The sequence below is a fragment of the Calypte anna genome, chromosome 1, assembly GCF_003957555.1.
Source record: "Calypte anna isolate BGI_N300 chromosome 1, bCalAnn1_v1.p, whole genome shotgun sequence".
In the NCBI taxonomy this organism is placed as follows: Eukaryota; Metazoa; Chordata; class Aves; order Apodiformes; family Trochilidae; genus Calypte; species Calypte anna.
In genome coordinates this window covers 194386410-194405687 of record NC_044244.1, presented here as the reverse complement: position 1 = coordinate 194405687, position 19278 = coordinate 194386410, and the positions used below count along the sequence as shown (strand labels likewise).

General features: G+C 45.0%; 1 protein-coding gene across 3 annotated transcripts in view; it reads right to left on the bottom strand.

Moving 5' to 3' along the window:
- INTS4 (integrator complex subunit 4) overlaps nt 1–15053 on the bottom strand; it is a 40590-nt gene extending 25537 nt beyond the window's left edge. Inside the window, exons 1-10 of one of the 3 annotated variants that reach the window (XM_030464379.1) lie at nt 14971–15053; nt 13391–13585; nt 8706–8823; nt 6190–6296; nt 5813–5998; nt 5376–5426; nt 4621–4709; nt 4244–4364; nt 3668–3739; nt 2525–2699 (exon numbers count right to left, since the gene is read on the bottom strand). In XM_030464379.1, coding sequence (XP_030320239.1) covers nt 2525–2699; nt 3668–3739; nt 4244–4364; nt 4621–4709; nt 5376–5426; nt 5813–5998; nt 6190–6296; nt 8706–8823; nt 13391–13585; nt 14971–15024 — 1168 coding nt within the window. In that variant the 5' untranslated portion in view covers nt 15025–15053. Of the gene's footprint in view, nt 1–2524; nt 2700–3667; nt 3740–4243; nt 4365–4620; nt 4710–5375; nt 5427–5812; nt 5999–6189; nt 6297–8705; nt 8824–13390; nt 13586–14970 lie in introns of those variants that run through there. The other 2 variants (XM_030464387.1, XM_030464391.1) reach the window with 2 other exon arrangements.
- Nucleotides 15054–19278: the final 4225 nt, after the last annotated feature.

Below are 19278 nucleotides of genomic sequence, written 5' to 3'. Positions count from 1 at the left end.
CTGCAAGCACCTGCAGAGGGTGAAAAATAGGTCTCCTACCCAGCAGTAAAGACTACATATTTCATAGAGTGTTTTGTGAGTGCAGCATTAATGCTGCAAACTAATTCAGCTAATTAAACTCTGCTTGTTTTATTCTTCCTGACATTTTAATAGCTCATTGTGTTTCCAACTTGCTAGGTAGCACTTCATGAATTGCTGAAAAGCCCCAGAGCATCAGCATTTCAGCAGTAAACACAATGAAATTCCTCTGTTTCATGACTTTGAACTCTACAAAAGAAAGGAAGAAGGTGAGACCTAGTTATTAAAATTACTCATAATTTAAGCAAAAAAGCATCAAAAGGTGCTCAGTATGTATTCATGCTGAAAACCACAGGAGGAATTGATAATACCCAAATATAACAAGCTGAAGTGGAGACAAAATTCTTTTCCTGCAGCCATCCTCCCTCCCTTCCATAACATTTTTATGATCCCAGCACATAAATATTATTCTGATGTCTTGCAAGCATTATTTAATTATACTTTTATTTTTCATTCAAATTAGCTCATCTTGAAAACATTTACTTAGAATTTGTATGTAGCTTTTAGGCCTACTGTTCTTAAAGGAACAAATCTGATTCATGATGATTCTGATTAAGCAGAAAGATCCAAACACAGTGAGACCCCTGCTTGTTCAGTAACAAAGCTTTTGTCCCAGCTACAAGTCTCTGTGGTCATTAAAACCAAGATGTTAAAGGAGAAATAGATTTTGCCAATATTGCTTTCCTGAGCCAACACACTGATTTAGATGGAAGTTGCAACATGTAACTCAACAAATGAAGCAGTGCTGCAAGGAAGGAAGAAAAGAGCTCAGCAGTGTTTAGAAATGCTGCAGTGGAGGAAGAATTCTACATTATTCACAGATTTGTGTATATTCCCCCTCTGTTTATTGTATTGACACTCCCTGCTAGCACCACACTGCCACAAGAACTAAGGCACAAGAAACTGGAGAATGTGTTTCACAGGTCATTGGACTGAGCCAGTTAAATATATGTATTTTTTTACTATTACTCAAAAAAAAGCAAAGTTGCATTTTCAAGCTTTGGGGAGAGGTTTTAGGTATTAGGAAAATGTGCTTTTCTCTGCAGGAGTCATGGAACAACAAATCAACTTTTACAACACAACCTACAGTGATATTTTTGTTTTGGTGGTTTTCTACTTACTGACTTAGCCTTGTCCTCCCAGTAACATTAAAAGCAAATTCAGGACTAACATTCAGAGCTCAGCCTTTTCAGGGTTCTAGGCAAATACCAGATGTTCCCCATAGCATTAGGAAATAGGAATCTTCAATTTACCCATGGGAAATTTGGTTTGGGAAGGGCAGCACACAGACTTTCCTGAGGCTGTCAGTGTGGTCAATGCTCCAGCCAAACCCAAGAGATGAAGAATGTCTGTGTTCCAGTTTGACACTCTGAATTTATCCTTTTTATCTTTATTTTTATAATAAAGATTAGCTCAGATATAATCTGGGAGAAAGAGACCACAGCCACCAAGTCCATCATAGGATGATCACAGGACACCAATGCAAGAGCACTAAGGAACAGGGAAATGTGACCTCAGGACACAGGTATTTTCATTAAAGAAATAAAATTATCAACAAACATGCTAAAGATGCAAGGAAGACCTCACCTGAAACTTAAGTACCTGAAGACAGACAGATCCAGTCACCAATTTTCAAGGGCAATGCATTCTAGCTGGTCAAGGGGAAAATGTTTATAGCAACAGGGCCTAAAAGGAGCCTGTTTAGCCCTCTGCAAAATGAAAACTATGAACTCATTAGGGGAGCCAGGCCCTGAGAGGAGCAGCAACTATTTAATCTGAAACCTACCCCTGGCTGAGTACAGATGGGTACAAATTGGCCATGGAAAAAAAAATGAGTTGGAAATGAAAACTTCTGTTTGGGGGTGTTATTTGATTCTGAAATCTTTTGAAAAAACACATGGGTTTGTCTCCACTGATTCTTGTAACCTTTGGTAGGATGGAGGCTGTTGTGCTTACAAGAGGAATGATTACTGGGCTGCATGGACACAGGTTCCTTGTAATGTCATGTTTTAAACAAGTTCTGTAAAATTTAATTGTTCTTCCTGAAGAGAAAACACCAATTTCAAACAGCAGCAACTAATGCTGCCAATTTAGAGCTACTTGAAGCTGTTAAATTTAAGACATTAAAAAAAAATTGACATAAGCAACCACTTCTTACCAGATATTTTACTAAAACTTAAAAAAAAAAATCTCCCTATAAACAGTTGAGATACTCAATGAAATTTTCTATCTAAAGGGCAACACTGGAGCACTTTCGAAGCAAATGCTCTATCAAGAGTTCACAATGGAATAAAAACCCAGCACCCTGAAGCCCCTGATTTGTTAGAAAATCCCAAACAACTACAGCCAAGTGATATTTTGCCCCAAAAAACACCTCCAAAACCCAAGGCTTACCAACCAGCACATACCTCCTCCTTCACTCATTCCATAATAAGTTAACACTTACCATACATTTCATCTTCCAGGCCATGAACAAAAGCCCCACAAGCTCCTGATTCAATCAAGTTGACAGCACCTGTATCAATTTCTTCTTTGGGAGCATCATCTCCCCACTTTCTGCCACTTGAAAACTCCCCAGAGCTGTAGAGTTCTTTGGCACGTTCGTGTGCAGTGCGTTTCCTCTGTCCAAACAAGTTTTCCAGTTAAAACTTTAAAGATGACTGAACAAAACACTGAATTATCTTATTGGATTTGAAAACAGATGTAGCTCCAAGCTTAGGCACTGTCAGAGACAGGCAAATGCAAAAAAAATGATAAAATAATATATATATTTTTCAAATGAATGTTTCTAATTTACACTAAGTAATATATTTTAATTACCATATTTTTAGACATCCATTATAACAACAGCCAGACTGGATCTGGATAAAGTTAAGTATCCAATAACTGATCTGCCAGACCAGATGCTATCTCTTTGCAGTTCAGCTTGATGAACTGCAATTAAATACTTTAATACTTAATATTTTTAAATACTGCACCATTTTCAGCAAGGTGTAAAATGTGCTATTCACTTGACAAGCTCACCAGCCCATCTCCTTTCTCCTTAAGCTGTAAAGACAGACATGCAGCACCTTTCTTTATTGGACTTTACAAAGCAGCCCACAAATTCTAGCAGTTGTAGCTTCATCTTTCTTTTGCAGATGAAAAAAAATATTAAAATAATACTTGGTGCAAGATGCTTAGGAAAGAGTTTTACTGAAAAGTTTTTTGGGGTCCCAGCTTGTAGCTACTCATGTCCCTTGAAATGTCTGGGTCTCCTGGTAGGATCTTTTAGGAACTTTCCACAAGCTTGCTCCTAAAACTAGGGTGTAATCTTTCTTAACACAATAAATAAAGCTTTCAGCTTAAAGGCTGTCAGAAGAACACAAACTTTACCTCTCATCTGCAAAACCTGAATAGCCTAGAGCTGTTGATTACATGCTCAGCTAATGAAATCTAAAACTAGCAATTGCTTCATTGACTTTAATCTAAAAGAAAACCTGTCACCATCAATTAACTCTCCACCACCCTGAGGCAAGGACATGGTGAACAAACACACTCAGCATTAACACACCTGTTGTGCACACAGTAAAACCAAACATTTACATACCCTCAGATCTGACATGAGCTTCTTGTCCAGGGTCTGCTCTAAGAAATGGGAGCTCACTTGCTGCATAGAACCCTTAGGAAAAAAAACAAACAAGATATCAAAAGGAAGCAACAGGAACATTGTAAATTACACCAGAGAATTTCCTGAGTTACCCCAACAGGGTGTTCAACCTCATCAACTCATCCTAATAGCTTTATAGGATTCCTGACACTACCATATGTTAAAGAAGTTTACTTAAGATGGTCATAACATTTTATTTTCCAGATGAAGTTAAAATGTTCTTTCTGGAGTGCTGCTGGTTTCTATGTCCTGTGCTGGAGCAGCAGGGGGAGGGAATTTTTTGCCAAGTATTTGTTCTTTTCTCAGATACTCCAGCCCTCTATGCTCAAGGGAAGACTCACTGCAGAGTTGAACAGAGGAACTTTTGGGCTTCCTCAACCTCTCTCACTTCTCAGGATTTTGTTAGAAATTCACCTCTGCAGTTTTTAAACATCCTCCCATTTCTTTTCAAATATACATGAAAGGTGAAGTAGCAGGAGATGAACTATTTTCAGACAGGAAAAGAATGCAACTTACCAATAACTTAGCAGCTTGTACTCTAACAACCCAGGAACCATCACTGACCATATGACAAATTTTTCCAAAGGCATCATCAACCAAACGAATTTCTTCATTAGAAGAAGGAATTGGGACAATGCTAAGATAGAAAAACATCAATCAGAACACTGATCCCATACTATGCTGGATGGCATCAAGCAAGAAATAATAATGGTAAATTCCCATGGATTTGCAAAACCAAAAACTTCACCCAGAGCAGTGCAGTGTTACCAAGGAGCAGCAATCTGTATGCAGCAGTTTTGTAGCAGCTACTCCTGAGACTGACTAGCACAAAACTCTCAGGATTAGGAGGATTACTATGCCAAAGGTTGAGTCCCAGTGCACACAGCACATACCTTTCAGGATAAAGTTGACTGAGGACCCAAATGAGCTGAACAGCAGCACTACGGACTTGCTCATAATCATCTGCCAACAGCTTGCAGGCCTGAAAGAAAGATTCACAGTCCAGCATTCCATAAACATTCACAGTCCAGCATTCCATACACATCCCCACCTGAACTGTCATTCCCTTCCCACAGCACATTTAGGATCCTTACCAGAAATCAGTTAGGCCAGATTACAAAATTCAGCCTGTCTGTCCATTACCTAGTATTTCCCAGTTTGACCAGGTAGATTAATCCTCAGTAAAGTCAATCAGTGACTTGCTGTAAAACTCCTGAATTGCCTGGACTGGGCAGCAAGCACAAAATGGGAACCTGTACACTCAATATATTGATACAGGCTTCAGCTCTAGAGCCTTTCTGACATAACCAACATAGGCTTCAAGTGAAAGCTCCAATGAACAAGGGTTTACAACTTGAAAACTGTCAGATGAGAGGAATTATTACCTCATTCCTTGCCCTCTCCATGATTATGTCCCCCAATAAATAATATATGCCAATCAAACCACGTTTTAGTGCATTTAAGCACAACAAAATACAAAACAGACTTTTATTTCCACTGCCATAGGACAATAAGGAATACAAGCACCCCAAGTATACAATACTCCACCTCTGTTCAGTGCCCTCCTCTCAAAGCACATTGTACAGAATTTAGAAAGCAAGATATGGAAACAAGTATGAAATAAACACAAATTAATACAAGGCTTTACCTGATTGTAAATAGCCTGCTGTAATTTCAACCCTCTTTCATGAAGCTGAAGCTGCAGAAAAAAAAAAGAAACCACAAGAAAGTGTAACTATAGGTTTAAGTGACACAGATTAAGTTTTCACCACTTTTTTTAAGTAAAGTTAACTGCTTGCATTTCTTGATTACTGCTATAGTTAAAATATTACATCATCTTGGCTTCCTCAGCTTTAGCTGAAACAGCAGTTACTACAAATCACTAAAATGCTCTTCAAGATCTCACACTAATCTCAAATGTCAACACCTCACTTATTTTCCAGGTAATTCTGATCCACTAAGTGGATTTTTACAAAGTTAATTAAATAACCTCTAGCTCAAACCTCTTTGGATTAGTTGGCTGCCTCCTACCAGCTTCTTTACACAACCTAAAAGAGTTTATTCCACTGCACCAGCAACACTTACCATGGCTTTTATAGCTGCTGTCCTAACACGAGGGTCCTGGTCATTAAAATGATCTCCTATTATCTTCTGGACATCTTTGGCTGCCTGGCTTTCAGCTTCTTTTGCAACACCTTTTTCCACTGGTCCAAGACAGCCAATTAACTGAAGACACTTATTTCTTACACCATGGGAAGAATCTGTCAGATGCTATTAAAGGGAAGAACAGACATAACTGGGCTCTTTTCTGTCACCCCTTGGAAACAACTTCTCCTACCAGTTACAAAATGTTAGTATTGTAAAATTCTGTTGAGAAAAACGAATATAATTTAAACAATGACTCTGTATTTTCTTTCTGTGGCAGTGATGAAAAGTTTCCTGCTGCAGGGAAGCCACTTTACCTTGCAGGCTACCTCTACCAGCCTCATCCTGACAGATGGATTCTCTGTGAGCTTTGTCCCAATCACCAACAGGGTGTCCAGCAGCTGAGCAAGGACTTGATGGGATTCTGCAAAACAAAACAGGGAAAGGCCATGTGCTGCTTTGCTGAGCCCCTCACCAACCACAGACCCACAGGCTGATCCAGGCTGCAACATTCTCCTGAAGCTGCCTTCTTTCAAAGGCCAGAAGAAGTTCAGCTTCATCTTCTATATCATGTATTCCAGCCTCCAACCACCTTGGTGGCCATCTGAGGAATTCCCTCAACCTTAGCAACACTTATCTGGCACTGAGGAGCCCAAAACTTGATGTGGCATTCCAACTTGAGAGCATAATATCAAAAAATAGACTTTAAAGAAGTCATAAAAAAGACAGCCTATACTTTACTGTCTGCTACAAATCCAGGGCTAATAGCCTAATGCCTGCTTGCATTAGCTCTGGTGACACAGCTTGCAGGATGGTAAGAAAAAAACTCATCTTCAAACAAGACTTCTCCAGCACAGAGTGCTTCAGAGGCAATAGCTCTAACACAGAGATGCAAAAGCAAAGTTTGCACTCCCTTAAATAAAGGCATAGAGCAGGCACTTATCTGGCACTGAGAAGCCCAAAACCTGGTGTGGCATTCTACCCAGTGCTGAGCAAAAGGAATAACCCATTCCCTTGACCTGCTGGCTACACTCCTGTGGACAGAGCCTTCACTGCCCACTCAAGTTTAGCTCACTGGAGCACCCCAACATTCTTACCTCTAAACTGGAGTGATGATTTGAACAGACAGACTGTTAAGATGGAGAAGGAATTGGCTGGATGGTCATGTCCAGTGAGTAAGTCAGTGTCTAAGTGTCCCAGCAGAAGCCAGTGGTAAGGGATGTCTGTACTGGGACCAATACTGTTTAATATCTACATCAATGACAGGGGCAGTGGGATCAAGTGCACTCTCAGCAAGTTTGCTGACAACACCAAGCTGTGTTGGGAAAGTTTTTGGAAGAAAAACAGACATGTGAGCAACCCTGACTATTTAGCTTTAACCAGAGTGAGCTAAACAGTCAGGGTTGCTCATATTTCTGTTTTTCTTCCAAAAACTTTCCCAACAAAGCTGGGTGGTGCAGTCAAGATGCTGGAGGGAAGGGAGACCCTCCTGAAGGACCCTGAGAGGCTCAAGAAGTGGGCAAAGCCAACCTCAAAAAGTTCAACAAGGTCATGTGCATGGTGGTCCTGTAAATGGTATCAATACAGGCTGGGGGGTGGAGGGACTGACAGCAGCCCTATGAAGAAGGACATGGAGGCACTGGTGGATGGAATATGGGACACAAGCCAGCAATGTGCACCTGCAGAGCAGAAATCCAACTGTGTCTTGGGTTGTATCAAAAATAGTGTGGCCAGCAGGTCAAGGGAGGGGATTTCACCCCTCTACTCCACTCTGGTGAGACCCTTCTTGCAGTGCTGGGTCCAGCTCTGGAGTCCTCAGCACAGGAAAGACATGGACCCATTGGACCCAGTCTAGAGGAGGCCATAAAAATGGACAGAGGGCTGAAGCACCTCTACTGTGAGGAAAGATTATGAGACTTGTGGTTGCTCACCCTGGAGAATGCTCCAGGGAGACCTTATTGCAGCCTTTCATTACATAAAGGGGGCTTATAAGAAAGAAGGAGAGTATTTTTACCAGGGCCTGTAGTGACAGACATGGGGCAACAGTTACTGAGAGAGGGGAGGCTTAAGTAAGCAAGAAATGTTTTTAAGATGAGGGTGGTGAGACTCTGGCCCAGGTTACCCAGAGAAGGTGCAACTGCCTCATCCTTGGAAATGTTGAAGGCCAGGCTGGATGGGGCTTGGAGCAACCTGGTTGGTGGGAGGTGTCCCTGCCCATGGCAGGGGTCTGGACTAGATGAGCTTTAAATCTCCTTTCCAACCCAAACCATTATTTGATTCTATAAATGACACAAAATCACAGTACATCAAGTACAGCACATAGATCAAGTAAAGCACATACCAACTTGAGAGCATAATATCAAAAAATAGAATTTAAAGAAGTCATAAAAAAGACAACCTATACTTTACTGTCTGCTACAAAGCCAGTGCTAATGGCCTAATGGCTGCTTGCATTAGCTCTGGTGAGATAAAAACTCTAATAAGAAAAAAACTCATCTTCAAACAAGACTGCACTTTGAGCAAGACTTCTCCAGCACAGAGTGCTTCAGAGGCAACAGCTCTGACACAGAGATGCAAAAACAAACTTTGCACTCCCTTAAAATAAAAGCATAGAGCAGGCAGGCCTGAGGAACATTTTTCTCCTCCTCACAACGTGGTTGTCATCATGTCTGTCATCATTCCCAAAAGTCAAAACCAAATACTCAGAGCAACAATTTCCCCCTCCAGCTTTTACTCACTCCAAACATAAGGGACTTGCCACTGTCCTCAAAGTTTAAAAGTTAACTCAAGATCCTGCCTTGATCTCCAGCACCCCCTGAAAAACCAGACTTACTCTCATTCTGGAGTGTGTTTATGGCATCATCCATAATGCAGTCTGGGGAAAATCCTGCAGTCTTTGATAACAAACCCAGCAAGGAAGCAATCTTCAACCTTACAGAGGCATCATTCTCCTGGAAGGAAATCAGAGACACCCTCATTCATTTTCCAGTTTGGAAAGAATAAAACACTGCACCCAGGCAGGAGCAATTTCTAATTCAGCACAAGGGTCTGAATTTTACTGCTCCTCCTCCATGCAAACACAGCACATTCCCACAGAAAAATTAACTAGAGAAGAATACTTATGGGGCAGCTTCCAGTACATTGTTTTATTCATAATTCCTCAAGATTACTTTCATTTTCTTTGAAATTGTAAAGTTTAACTAAATCAGGTTTCTAAGATGCCAGAAAATTCAGTGCTGATGTATGAAAATTCAATTCAAATGTATGTCTGTAGGTTTTTAATGAACAAACAGGAGGATTTTAGGAGGTGAACTGAGACTTTGGCCTCTTGACCTCTGCTAAGCAGCAGCTACAGAAAACAAATGTCTCTCTAAAGGGTGGGGAGCAGGAACCTTGTCAATCTTCTTCAAAAGAAAGAAACCAAACACAGCAAGGTAAAAAAATAACAAGAGAAGCATGTTAGCTGCACACATCTGCTCATTTAAGCAACAGCAAAAGCTGTCATGGGTGATAATTACATAAATAAGCTTCAAAATATTCATTTAAAATGAATATTTAAATACTAAATATTTAAAAGTTCGTCCATTTCAAAGTTATTTTCAGTCTTCTAAAGGCTTGTGCACACAGGACTTCTGGTTGTAACTGGAAGCTCTTTCCTCCTGTTGCCAAGGACACCCAATGCAGGGCAGAAAGACAAAAAGAGGTTTGGATTTCATACTCAGTTCATCCCAAGCAGTTGTGTAATGCTGAACACAGAGGTGCAGAAATGTGCAGAAATATTACAAATCCTACTTCACACCTTTCAGCAGTGCTCTGGAGAGGCTTCAGGATCACACACACCCCCTCCAAGTGACCAAATACCCAAGGGTGTAATGTCTTCCTCATGTGAGCTAAGAAGCATTTTTTTTCTTTCAGAAAATTATTCCTTTCAGTGGAAATTATAAGCTTGAACAACCTTGGATTCCTTACACCAGTGGCAGGATGCAGGGATTTCCACAGTACTGTGGTGTTTCTATATCTGGTGTTTGCTCACATTCTTTGAATCAACAGACAACCCCCTCCCTCAGTCCATGATCAATGATTTTGAAAAGGACACATAAAGACACTTTTAAAAGGTTTTTTTTATGCCTTTAAAATGCCTTTTTATGTCTGTGGTGTGGTTCTGAAAGTTACAAGCAGCTTCCCCTCCCCGAGGGGATTTTCTCCCTCCTTCTAATGGTTTGTGAGCACGAAACTGCAGAAAATTATCCTTGTAGTTTTCAGGTCTGATTGCTCTTTCCATGACCAAACCACCAGGAGGTGCAGGTGCCTCTGATCCCTTGTCCTGAGCAGCCTCAGGAGTCAGGAAGGGACCTTCAGGATCACCTCAGGACACTCTTTGAGGACACCAACTTGCAGTATCCTGACCCCTGGGCTTCCCCACACTCCCCACAACACATTCCCTGCACCAGCCAGAGGGGTTATGGGAAGTATGGGTGGGAAAACAAAGGAAAAAGGAAAAGCCAGATGATTTTTTCTGATCCATTTCAGAGATCACCAGGAATGTTTGGGGACTGTCCTGTCATAATAAAAAGGGATGGGAGGAACAGGAGGCTGGAACACCACCTTAAATGAAAGAATGACACTACGAAAACACACATCACCACACAACTTAGAATCATAGAATTGGTTGGGTTGGACGGGACCTCAGAGATCATCAAGTCCAACCCTTGATCCACTACTGCTGCAGTTCCCAGCCCATGGCACTCAGTGCCACATCCAGTCTCTTTGGAAATATCTCCAGACACGGAGAATCCACCCCTTCCCTGGGCAGCCCATTCCAATGCCTGATCACCCTCTCCAGAAAGAAATTCTTTCTAATCTCCAACCTAAACCTCCCCTGGCACAACTTGAGACCATGGCCTCTTGTCTTGCTGAGAGTTGCCTGGCAAAAGAGACCAACCCCCCCCCTGGCTCCAACCTCCTTTCAGGGAGTTGCAGAGAGTGATGAGGTCTCCCCTGAGCCTCCTCTTCTTTAGGCTGAACACCCCCAGCTCCCTCAGCCTCTCCTCAAAGGGTCTGTGCTCGAGTCCCTTCACCAGCCCAGTTGCCTCCTTTGGACCTGCTCCAGCACCTCAAGCTCCTTCCTGAGCTGAGGGGCCCAGAACTGGACACAGGACTCAAGCTGTGGCCTCACCAGGGCTGAGTACAGGGGCAGAATCCCTTCCCTGGACCTGCTGGCCAAGCTGTTCCTGATCCAGGCCAGGATGCCATTGGCCTTCTTGGCCACCTGGGCACACTGCTGGCTCCTCTTCAGCTTCCTGTCAATCCAGACTCCCAGGTCCCTTAAACTTCCACCCATTCAGGGTTCTGAATGATCAGCTCAAGCACAAGTTTTCTGATTTTCTGAAGAAAATTCTGAAGAATTTTGTCCTTAACTAAAACAATGTCTGCTACAGGACTGAGATGGTTTTTAAACCCTGGTTTCTCTAACACTGAGAATGGGACCTCATCTGTAAATTTAAGTGTCTGTCTTCTAATGGAAGCTGCAAAACAAACCCCAAACCCAAATAAACTGAATTATTTGATTGGGAACCACAGGCTTCTTTATGGCAGAAGAAATGGGCTGGGTCAAGCTTTGCATTAAGCTGGGCAATCTTTTGAGTGGGGGCCACTCCAGTGATGAAAACATTGGCCCACTGAAAAAATGTGGAACAGAAAAGAACACAAAGAAGCAAAGTACAGAAACAGAGAAACTAAAGCTCTAAGCTGCAGATTAAGTTTTAAAAAACCAAGAGGCTCAGCTGGAAAGACAGAGAGAATAGCACAAGGACATCTGCGACAAATATTTCAGCCTAGAGTGCAGCTTGGTCAGGTGCAAGAAAGTTTTGCTTTATCCTCTGCATCCATTTCTGGTGTCCCCATCCCAAGGACACAGATCTGTTGGAAGGAGCCCAGGGGAGGGCCACAAAGATGACCCAGGAGCTATGAGGGAGATGGGATTGTTCAACCTCAAGAAAAGGACCTTGTTTATAGCTGCCTTCCAGCACCTGAAGGGAACAGGAAGGCTGGAGAGGGACTTTTCATAGGAGTGTCATAGAATCACAGAATTGGCTGCGTTGGAAGGGACCTCAGAGATCATCAAGTCCAACCCTTGATCCACTACTGCTGCAGTTCCCAGCCCATGGCACTCAGTGCCACATCCAGTCTCTTTTGAAATATCTCCAGACACGGAGAATCCACCCGTTCCCTGGGCAGCCCATTCCAATGTCTGATCACCCTCTCCAGAAAGAAATTCTTTCTAATCTCCAACCTAAACCTCCCCTGGCACAACTTGAGACCATGGCCTCTTGTCTTGCTGAGAGTTGCCTGGCAAAAGAGACCAACCCCCCCCTGGCTCCAACCTCCTTTCAGGGAGTTGCAGAGAGTGATGAGCTCTCCCCTGAGCCTCCTCTTCTCCAGCCTCAACACCCCCAGCTCCCTCAGCCTCTCCTCATAGGATCTCTGCTGGATCCCTTCACCAGCCCAGTTGCCTCCTTTGGACCTGCTCCAGCACCTCAAGCTCCTTCCTGAGCTGAGGGGCCCAGAACTGGACACAGGACTCAAGCTGTGGCCTCACCAGAGCTGAGCACAGGGGCAGAATCCCTTCCCTGGACCTGCTGGCCACGCTCTTCCTCATCCAGCCCAGGATGCCATTGGCCTTCTTGGCCACCTGGGCACACTGCTGGCTCCTGTTCAGCTTCCTGTCAATCCAGACTCCCAGGTCCCTTTCTGCCACTCTGTGCCCAGCCTGGAGCTCCCCATGGGGTTGCTGTGACCAAAGTGCAGGACCCGGCACTTGGCCGTGTTGAACCTCATCCCCTGTCCAGTGACAGAAAAAGGGGAAATGGTTTTAAACTGAAGGAGAAGAGGTTTAGACTGGATGTCAGGAAGAATTTCTTCAGTATGAGGGTGGTGAGACTCTGGAACTGGATGTCCCCTACCTGGAAGTGTTAAAAGCAGGCTGGATGAGGCTTTGAGCAGCTTTGTCTGGATGAGAGGTGTCCCTACCCATGGCAGGGAGGTTGGAGGAGATGATGTCTGAGGTCCCTTCCAACCTCAGCCTTTCCATCATCATGACCTGAAGGGTCACTACCTGGATACTACAACTCACATGTTACTTCATTTATTTATTTGTTATTTTTGCTGTTAAGAATCTTTTTTTGTTGAGCTTTGGGCATCCAGGTTCCCTGGAAAACTTCTCCCATCTTTGTCTCTTGTTAAATTGCTGTAAATCTAACGACCCAGGCCAACTGCAGGGACAGCACAGTCACAACCCTGGCACTGGCTCCTGAAACCAGCAGCAAAGAGGCCCAATAACACCATCAGGAATCAGTTGGGTCAAGAACCACAGGACCACTCCCCCAGAGCTTCCAGCAGCCCAGGCTCTTGGCAACAGAATCAGAACCAGGAGCCTGTGACTCTATTCCACATCCAACCCCAGGAAAACAAGACCAGAAAGAGGATTCTGGAAGCATGTTTGGCTCCCAGCTTCCCTACCTTGTAATAGTGCTCCAGCAGGATCCTGACCACCCCTTCCACACTCTCCACTTCCACAGGTTTCCTGGCAAACTGGAGCAGGTACTGCAAGGCATCTGCAGGGGAGGTGGCTTTGCACAGGTCGACGTGGAGTGCTGCTGACTTGCTGGGCTTGGTCAGCCTCAGTTTCTTAGCAGAGAGATCTTCGTGCTGCTGCTGTGGGCAGAGGGACAACAGCTGAGGAACACTGAGCAAATCCTGACCCAAGAGTGAACACTGCCTCAGCACCAAGCCTGAGGGAGATCCTGGCCCCCCATGGCAGCCAGTGGCCTCTCTCTCAGCTCTCTTGACAAGGAACAGATTTCCAGCCCTCTGGGGCAGTTCCCATCCCACCCAGGTCCCACCCTTGTCCCCAGGAAACATTCCCATTCCATTTGCTCTCCCCAGCCCAGGGCAGATGATGGAATCACAGAATCACTTGGACTGGAAAAGACCTTTAATATCACCAAGTCCAATATTTAACCCAGCACTGCCAAGGCCTCCACTAAACTGTGTCCCTCAGCACCACATCTGTGTCTTTTAAATCTCCCCAGGGATGGTGACTTGGACTTGGCAACCCATGCCAGGGCCTGACAACCCTTTTGGTGAAGAATTTTCTCCTAATATCCAATCTAAACCTCCTCTGGTGCCACTTCAGGCCGTTTCCTCTTGACCTAACACTTATTACCTGGGAGAAAAGACTGACCCTGACCTCAGAGAGCTGCAGAGACCAAGCAGGTCTCCCTTCAGCATCCTTTTCTCACTACTGGTCTTCATAAAACTTGTTCTCTAGACCCTTCCAGCCCAGAGCAAGCACAACTTCTCCCAGCCCCACCATCCCATCGCAGCCCATCTGGAGCAGGTCCAAAGGAGGGCAGCCAGGCTGGTGAGGGGACTCGAGCACAGACCCTATGAGGAGAGGCTGAGGGAGCTGGGGCTGTTCAGCCTGGAGAAGAGGAGGCTCAGGGGAGACCTCATCGCTCTCTCCAACTCCCTGAAAGGAGGTTGGAGCCAGGTGGGGGTTGGGCTCTTTTGCCAGACGACTTTCAACAAGACAAGAGGCCATGGTCTCAAGTTGTGCCAGGGGAGGTTGAGGTTGGATATTAGAAAGAATTTCTTTCTGGAGAGGGTGATCAAGCATTGGAATGGGCTGCCCAGGGAAGGGGTGGATTCTCCGTGTCTGGAGATATTTCAAAAGAGACTGGATGTGGCACTCAGTGCCATGGTCTAGCAACCGCAACGGTGGTTCAAGGGTTGGACTCGATGATCTCTGAGGTCCCTTCCAACCCAGCCAATTCTATGATTCTATGATCTCTCTGCCATTCCCCACCCCGGCCTGGGGGAAACCACGTCCCCTTCCCAGGTCGTTTCTTCCCCGTCCAGAAGGGAGCACCCTGCCCTTCCCTGCAGACACCTCCCAACCCCTCCCGCTCCTCCCCAGCCCCTCATGGGCCGCCCCAGCCCTGAGGCCTCCACCAGGCGAGGCTGGTGGCTTTTCCCGCAGCTCCACCCGCCTCACGGGACCTGTGCCCCCCCAGGCCCGGCCCCACGGCGTGCATTACCTGAACCACCTTCGTGAACTCCTCATAAACCCGCTTCTTCAGGTGGGCCGCCATGGCGCCGCCTGATCCTCCGCGACCGCCGTAGGCGCAACCCGGAAGAGAAGCCACAGAGTCGCCCGCGATGCGCCACAGGGAGGCGCCACACGGAGCATCCGCTCTTCCCTCCTGGAGGCTGCGCTCTATGGTCAGGAGGCCATAGGGGGAGGAGGGAGGCCGCCCCGTTGCTATGGGAACGCCCGCCTGACATGGAGACTGCGGCCTGGCTCGCCCCGCAGCCAAACAGAGGCCAAGGGGCTCAGGCCCATCAGCTCCCCCAAATTCCCCTCATTTTCGTTATTATTTTAAGTTAGATCATATGCAGAACAACATATAAATCACTGAGGCATGAAATGGTTTGGGTTGGGAGGAAACGTAAAGATCATTTGGCTCCAACCCCCCTGCCATGGGCAGGGACACCTCCCACAGCCCAGGTTGCTCCAAGCCCCATCTATCCTGGGCTGAGACACTGCCAGGGATGGGGCAGCCACAGCTTCCTTGGGCAACCTGGGCCAGGGTCTCACCACCTTCACCAGAAAGAATTTCTTCCTAACACTCCATCTAAATCTTCCCTCTTCCAGTTTGGAACCATTCCCCCTCATCCTGTCACTTCATGGCTTTGTAGCAATTCCTCCCCAGCTTTCCTGGAGCCCCTTCAGGCACTGGAAGATGCTCTAAGGTTTCCCTGGAGCCTTCTCCAGGCTGAACACCCCCAACTCTCTCAGCCTGGCTCCAGAGCTGCTCCAACTCTTCGAGCATCTTCATGGCCTCCTCTGGACTCACTCCAACAGCTCCATCTCCTCCTGGTGTTGGGGACCCCAGAACTGGACCCAGCACTGCAGGGGGGATCCCACCAGAGAGTAGGAGAGTGGGAGAATCCCCTCCTTTCCCTGGTGCTGGTGATGCAGCCCAGGACAGTGGTTGGTTTCTGGGTTGCCAGAGCACTTTGCCAGCTCTTGTTGAGCTTCTTATCAACCAATACCCCCAAGTTCTTCTCCTCAGGGCTGCTCTCAATGTAACAAATAATAATTTATTTTTTTTTTTTTAGTAGTGTGGCATGATATTTCCAGGCAAGTTTGCATTAGACACTGTCCTGGTTTGGGCCAGGATAAAGGGAATTTTCTGTCTTGTGCTTTTGCTTTCAGCTCAGTCTCTTGTAAGCAGCTGCACTGCTGAAATGAACAGCAAGTTTCTCAGGCAGTGGCTGCTGCTGGGACTGATAACACTTGATGTTTATAGTTCCAGCTGGAGCCTGGGGTGCAGAACCAGGGACACTGCTCAGCTCTGACAAACATTTTGCCCTCCAGAAGGAGTAAAGAGATCCCACCTGCAGCCCTCCTTTGGGGAGGAATGGACAAAATAGATGCCAGAATTGACCAAACAGAGGATTCCATCCCATCCACCTCATCCTCAGGATAAATTGGAGGGATCACGAGGATCAAACCCCTTCCTGCTTCCCCTTCTTGCCCTGTCCCTGTTTGGTTGGGCATCCTGGGAGGATCCCATCCATTCCTCTGCCTCTGCTCCTGATCCATCCCTGCCTGAATCTGTGTGTTCCTACCTCCAGCTCCCAACTGCTGCTGACTCCAGGATTCCAGCCTGGACTTTCCCAGGGCTTCCCTGCAGCCTGGGTGGTGACGTGAGAGTTATTGGGGGAAAGGGAGAAGGAACATGGGATCAATTTTCCTGTATATTTGGATAGATTTAGTCATTTTTTTCCTATTTATCATTAAAGCTGTGTAGTTCAGTTTCCAACCCATCAGTCTCCCTCCCTTATTCTCTCTCCTTCCTTTATCAGGGAGGAGAAGGGAATTAATAGAGAGCATCTGTTAATTGGTTTAATTGCCAGGCCAGTGTTAAACCCTGACAGAGGCACAGGACAGCTTGGCATGGCCTTTCAACACATCTCCTTCAAGGAGAAGGGAAGGAGGACCCAGCCCTGAGGAGATCCCTGATGGATCTGTGTCCAGTAAGGTGGCAGGAGACACCAGTTCTATTTGTGATGCTGTGTGGCTAGAGGTAGCCAGAGGTGACCATGGTTTGGTCGTGTCTTAGGGACAAAGCAATATGGAAAGGGGCTGAAAGGGAGGTGAGCAAAGATCTGGAGAATAGATTATTCCAGGGAAGACTGAAGGAGCTTGGTCCCTGCTCCCTAGGGAGACCTCAGCACAGTGTTTCCTGTACCAACAGGGCACCCACAAAGGAGATGGCACCTTCTCTCTCTTTGCAAAGTGCCATGTGGAGAAGAAAAGGGGAACAGGTACAAGTTGCATCAGGATAGGTTTCATCTGGACATAAAAAACAATTTTTTTTTTATATACTGAGAACCATCATTCACTGAACAACCTCCCCAGGGACATGGTGCAGTCCACATCACTGGTGGTTTTCAAGACATGACAGGACAGGGTGCTTGATAATCTCATCCAGGCTCCCTTTCCCACCAGAGCTTGGACTAGATGAGCCTCCAAGATGATCCCCTTGCAGCCTGGGCTGTTCTATAAGACCAATCTTGATGAAACTCTTGAAATTTCTCATGAGATCAGTCTGGAAGTCTTAGGAGGTTTGTTGGCTTGAGGCTTTACCAACCCTGTAATCAGATTTTTTTTCCTTCTAATATCCAATTTTAATCTCCTTTGTTGCACCTGAAGCCAGGAGGCCTCCTCAATCTCTTCTTCTAGGCTAAGCACCACCAACCACTTGGTTATAATCAAAGGTATGATCATAGATCTCCTTTTCTAAATCTTTTTGTTATGATGAACAAAAATGATTGTGTCCATTCTTAGCAAAACAAAAGGTCTCAAAGAATCCCCTCACACCCACAGCAGAACTGCCCTGAGGTCAGTGGTTTGACTCCTGACTGTTCCTGGTGGAAAATCTGTGCTAGGATAAGCACATCTGAAACCAAGATTATTTAGGAATTATTCAAAACCATTAGCATAAAGATAAAACTTCAGGTCTTTTGAACTAAGGGATATGTAGGGGGAAGATCTCAGTTAATAAAGCATTTCTGTAGTCATTCAAAGAGGTTATTTATTTAACATCCCAGAGATTATTTTCCATAACTGGACAAAAAAATCCCATGTTCTGAGAAATGAAGGAAATATGATCATAATCAAATTAGCAATTATGATTTTCAGATTGATTAGAACCAAGCTAACAGCTTTCTCCTGTATAAAAATAAACTTTCTTATACTAAGATTCTTAAAACATGATGTAGGACCCAACCTATGTGCTGTTGAAGCAAGTTTACACTGAGGTCCCAGGCTATTGCTTCAGTAGCATTTCTATCCTATGAGATCTCTGTGTGGTTTTCCTCTTCTTTCAGAAGCTTATAGATTTAGAAATAATATTGTAGTAATTATGAATATCACAAGAAAATGATGGAAATAGTGTGGCATGAGAGAGGAATGTGTGTCCTTTGATTGCAAACTCAGATCAGCAATGGCATTTTTGCCTTTTGTTGATCCTGGGTCATAGCTGAGGTTCTCTGTCTTTCCTTCACAATAAATAATAAATAATATTAATAAATACATTGGCTAGAGAGTAAACCATCAATTGGAGGAACAAGAAGAGAGCATGGGACGCTGAATCCTTTTAAACCTTGGTTCTGGTGTGGAAAACACTGAGAAGAAGAGATGTTGCCTGCTGATTAAGGATCCAACTTTAAGCTGGGCATGTGCTAAGACATCTGTCTGTGATTCCATTGGGAACGGAGTGTACATGACCTATTTGCACTGAGAAACCAACTCCACATGTCCATGAGATGCATCTGGGATTATTCATTTCTCTTAGGTTGAGTGAGGCTGGCTTGACATGCAGATCTGGCTCTCTGAATTTACCTAATAGCAATGTTGAAAGGGTAAAATTCCTCCTTTTCCTAATACCTTTTAATTTTGACAGTGATCCCCTACAGCTCCAGTAAACAGTGGTCCTTAAGTGCTCTTTAACATGGCAAGCAATCAGAAGAGACCCTTGCACTGGGCCTTTTTTCCTGTGCCTCTGCTGGGCCATGGCTTAGTCTCCACAGCCCAAATTGATTTCTTTTAATAACTGCTTTTTCACAGAAGCACAGAATGTTTAGGTTGGAAGAGACCTCCAAGATCATCCAGTCCAACCTTAGACCAACACCACAATCTAACTACTAAACGGTGCCCTTAACGACCAGGTCCAAATGCCTTTTAAATGCTTCCAGGGGTAGAGGTCAGAGTCCTAGTCCTGGGTAGGCTATTCCAATGCCTTTTTCCTCCATTCCCTACCAGTGGTGACACTTTG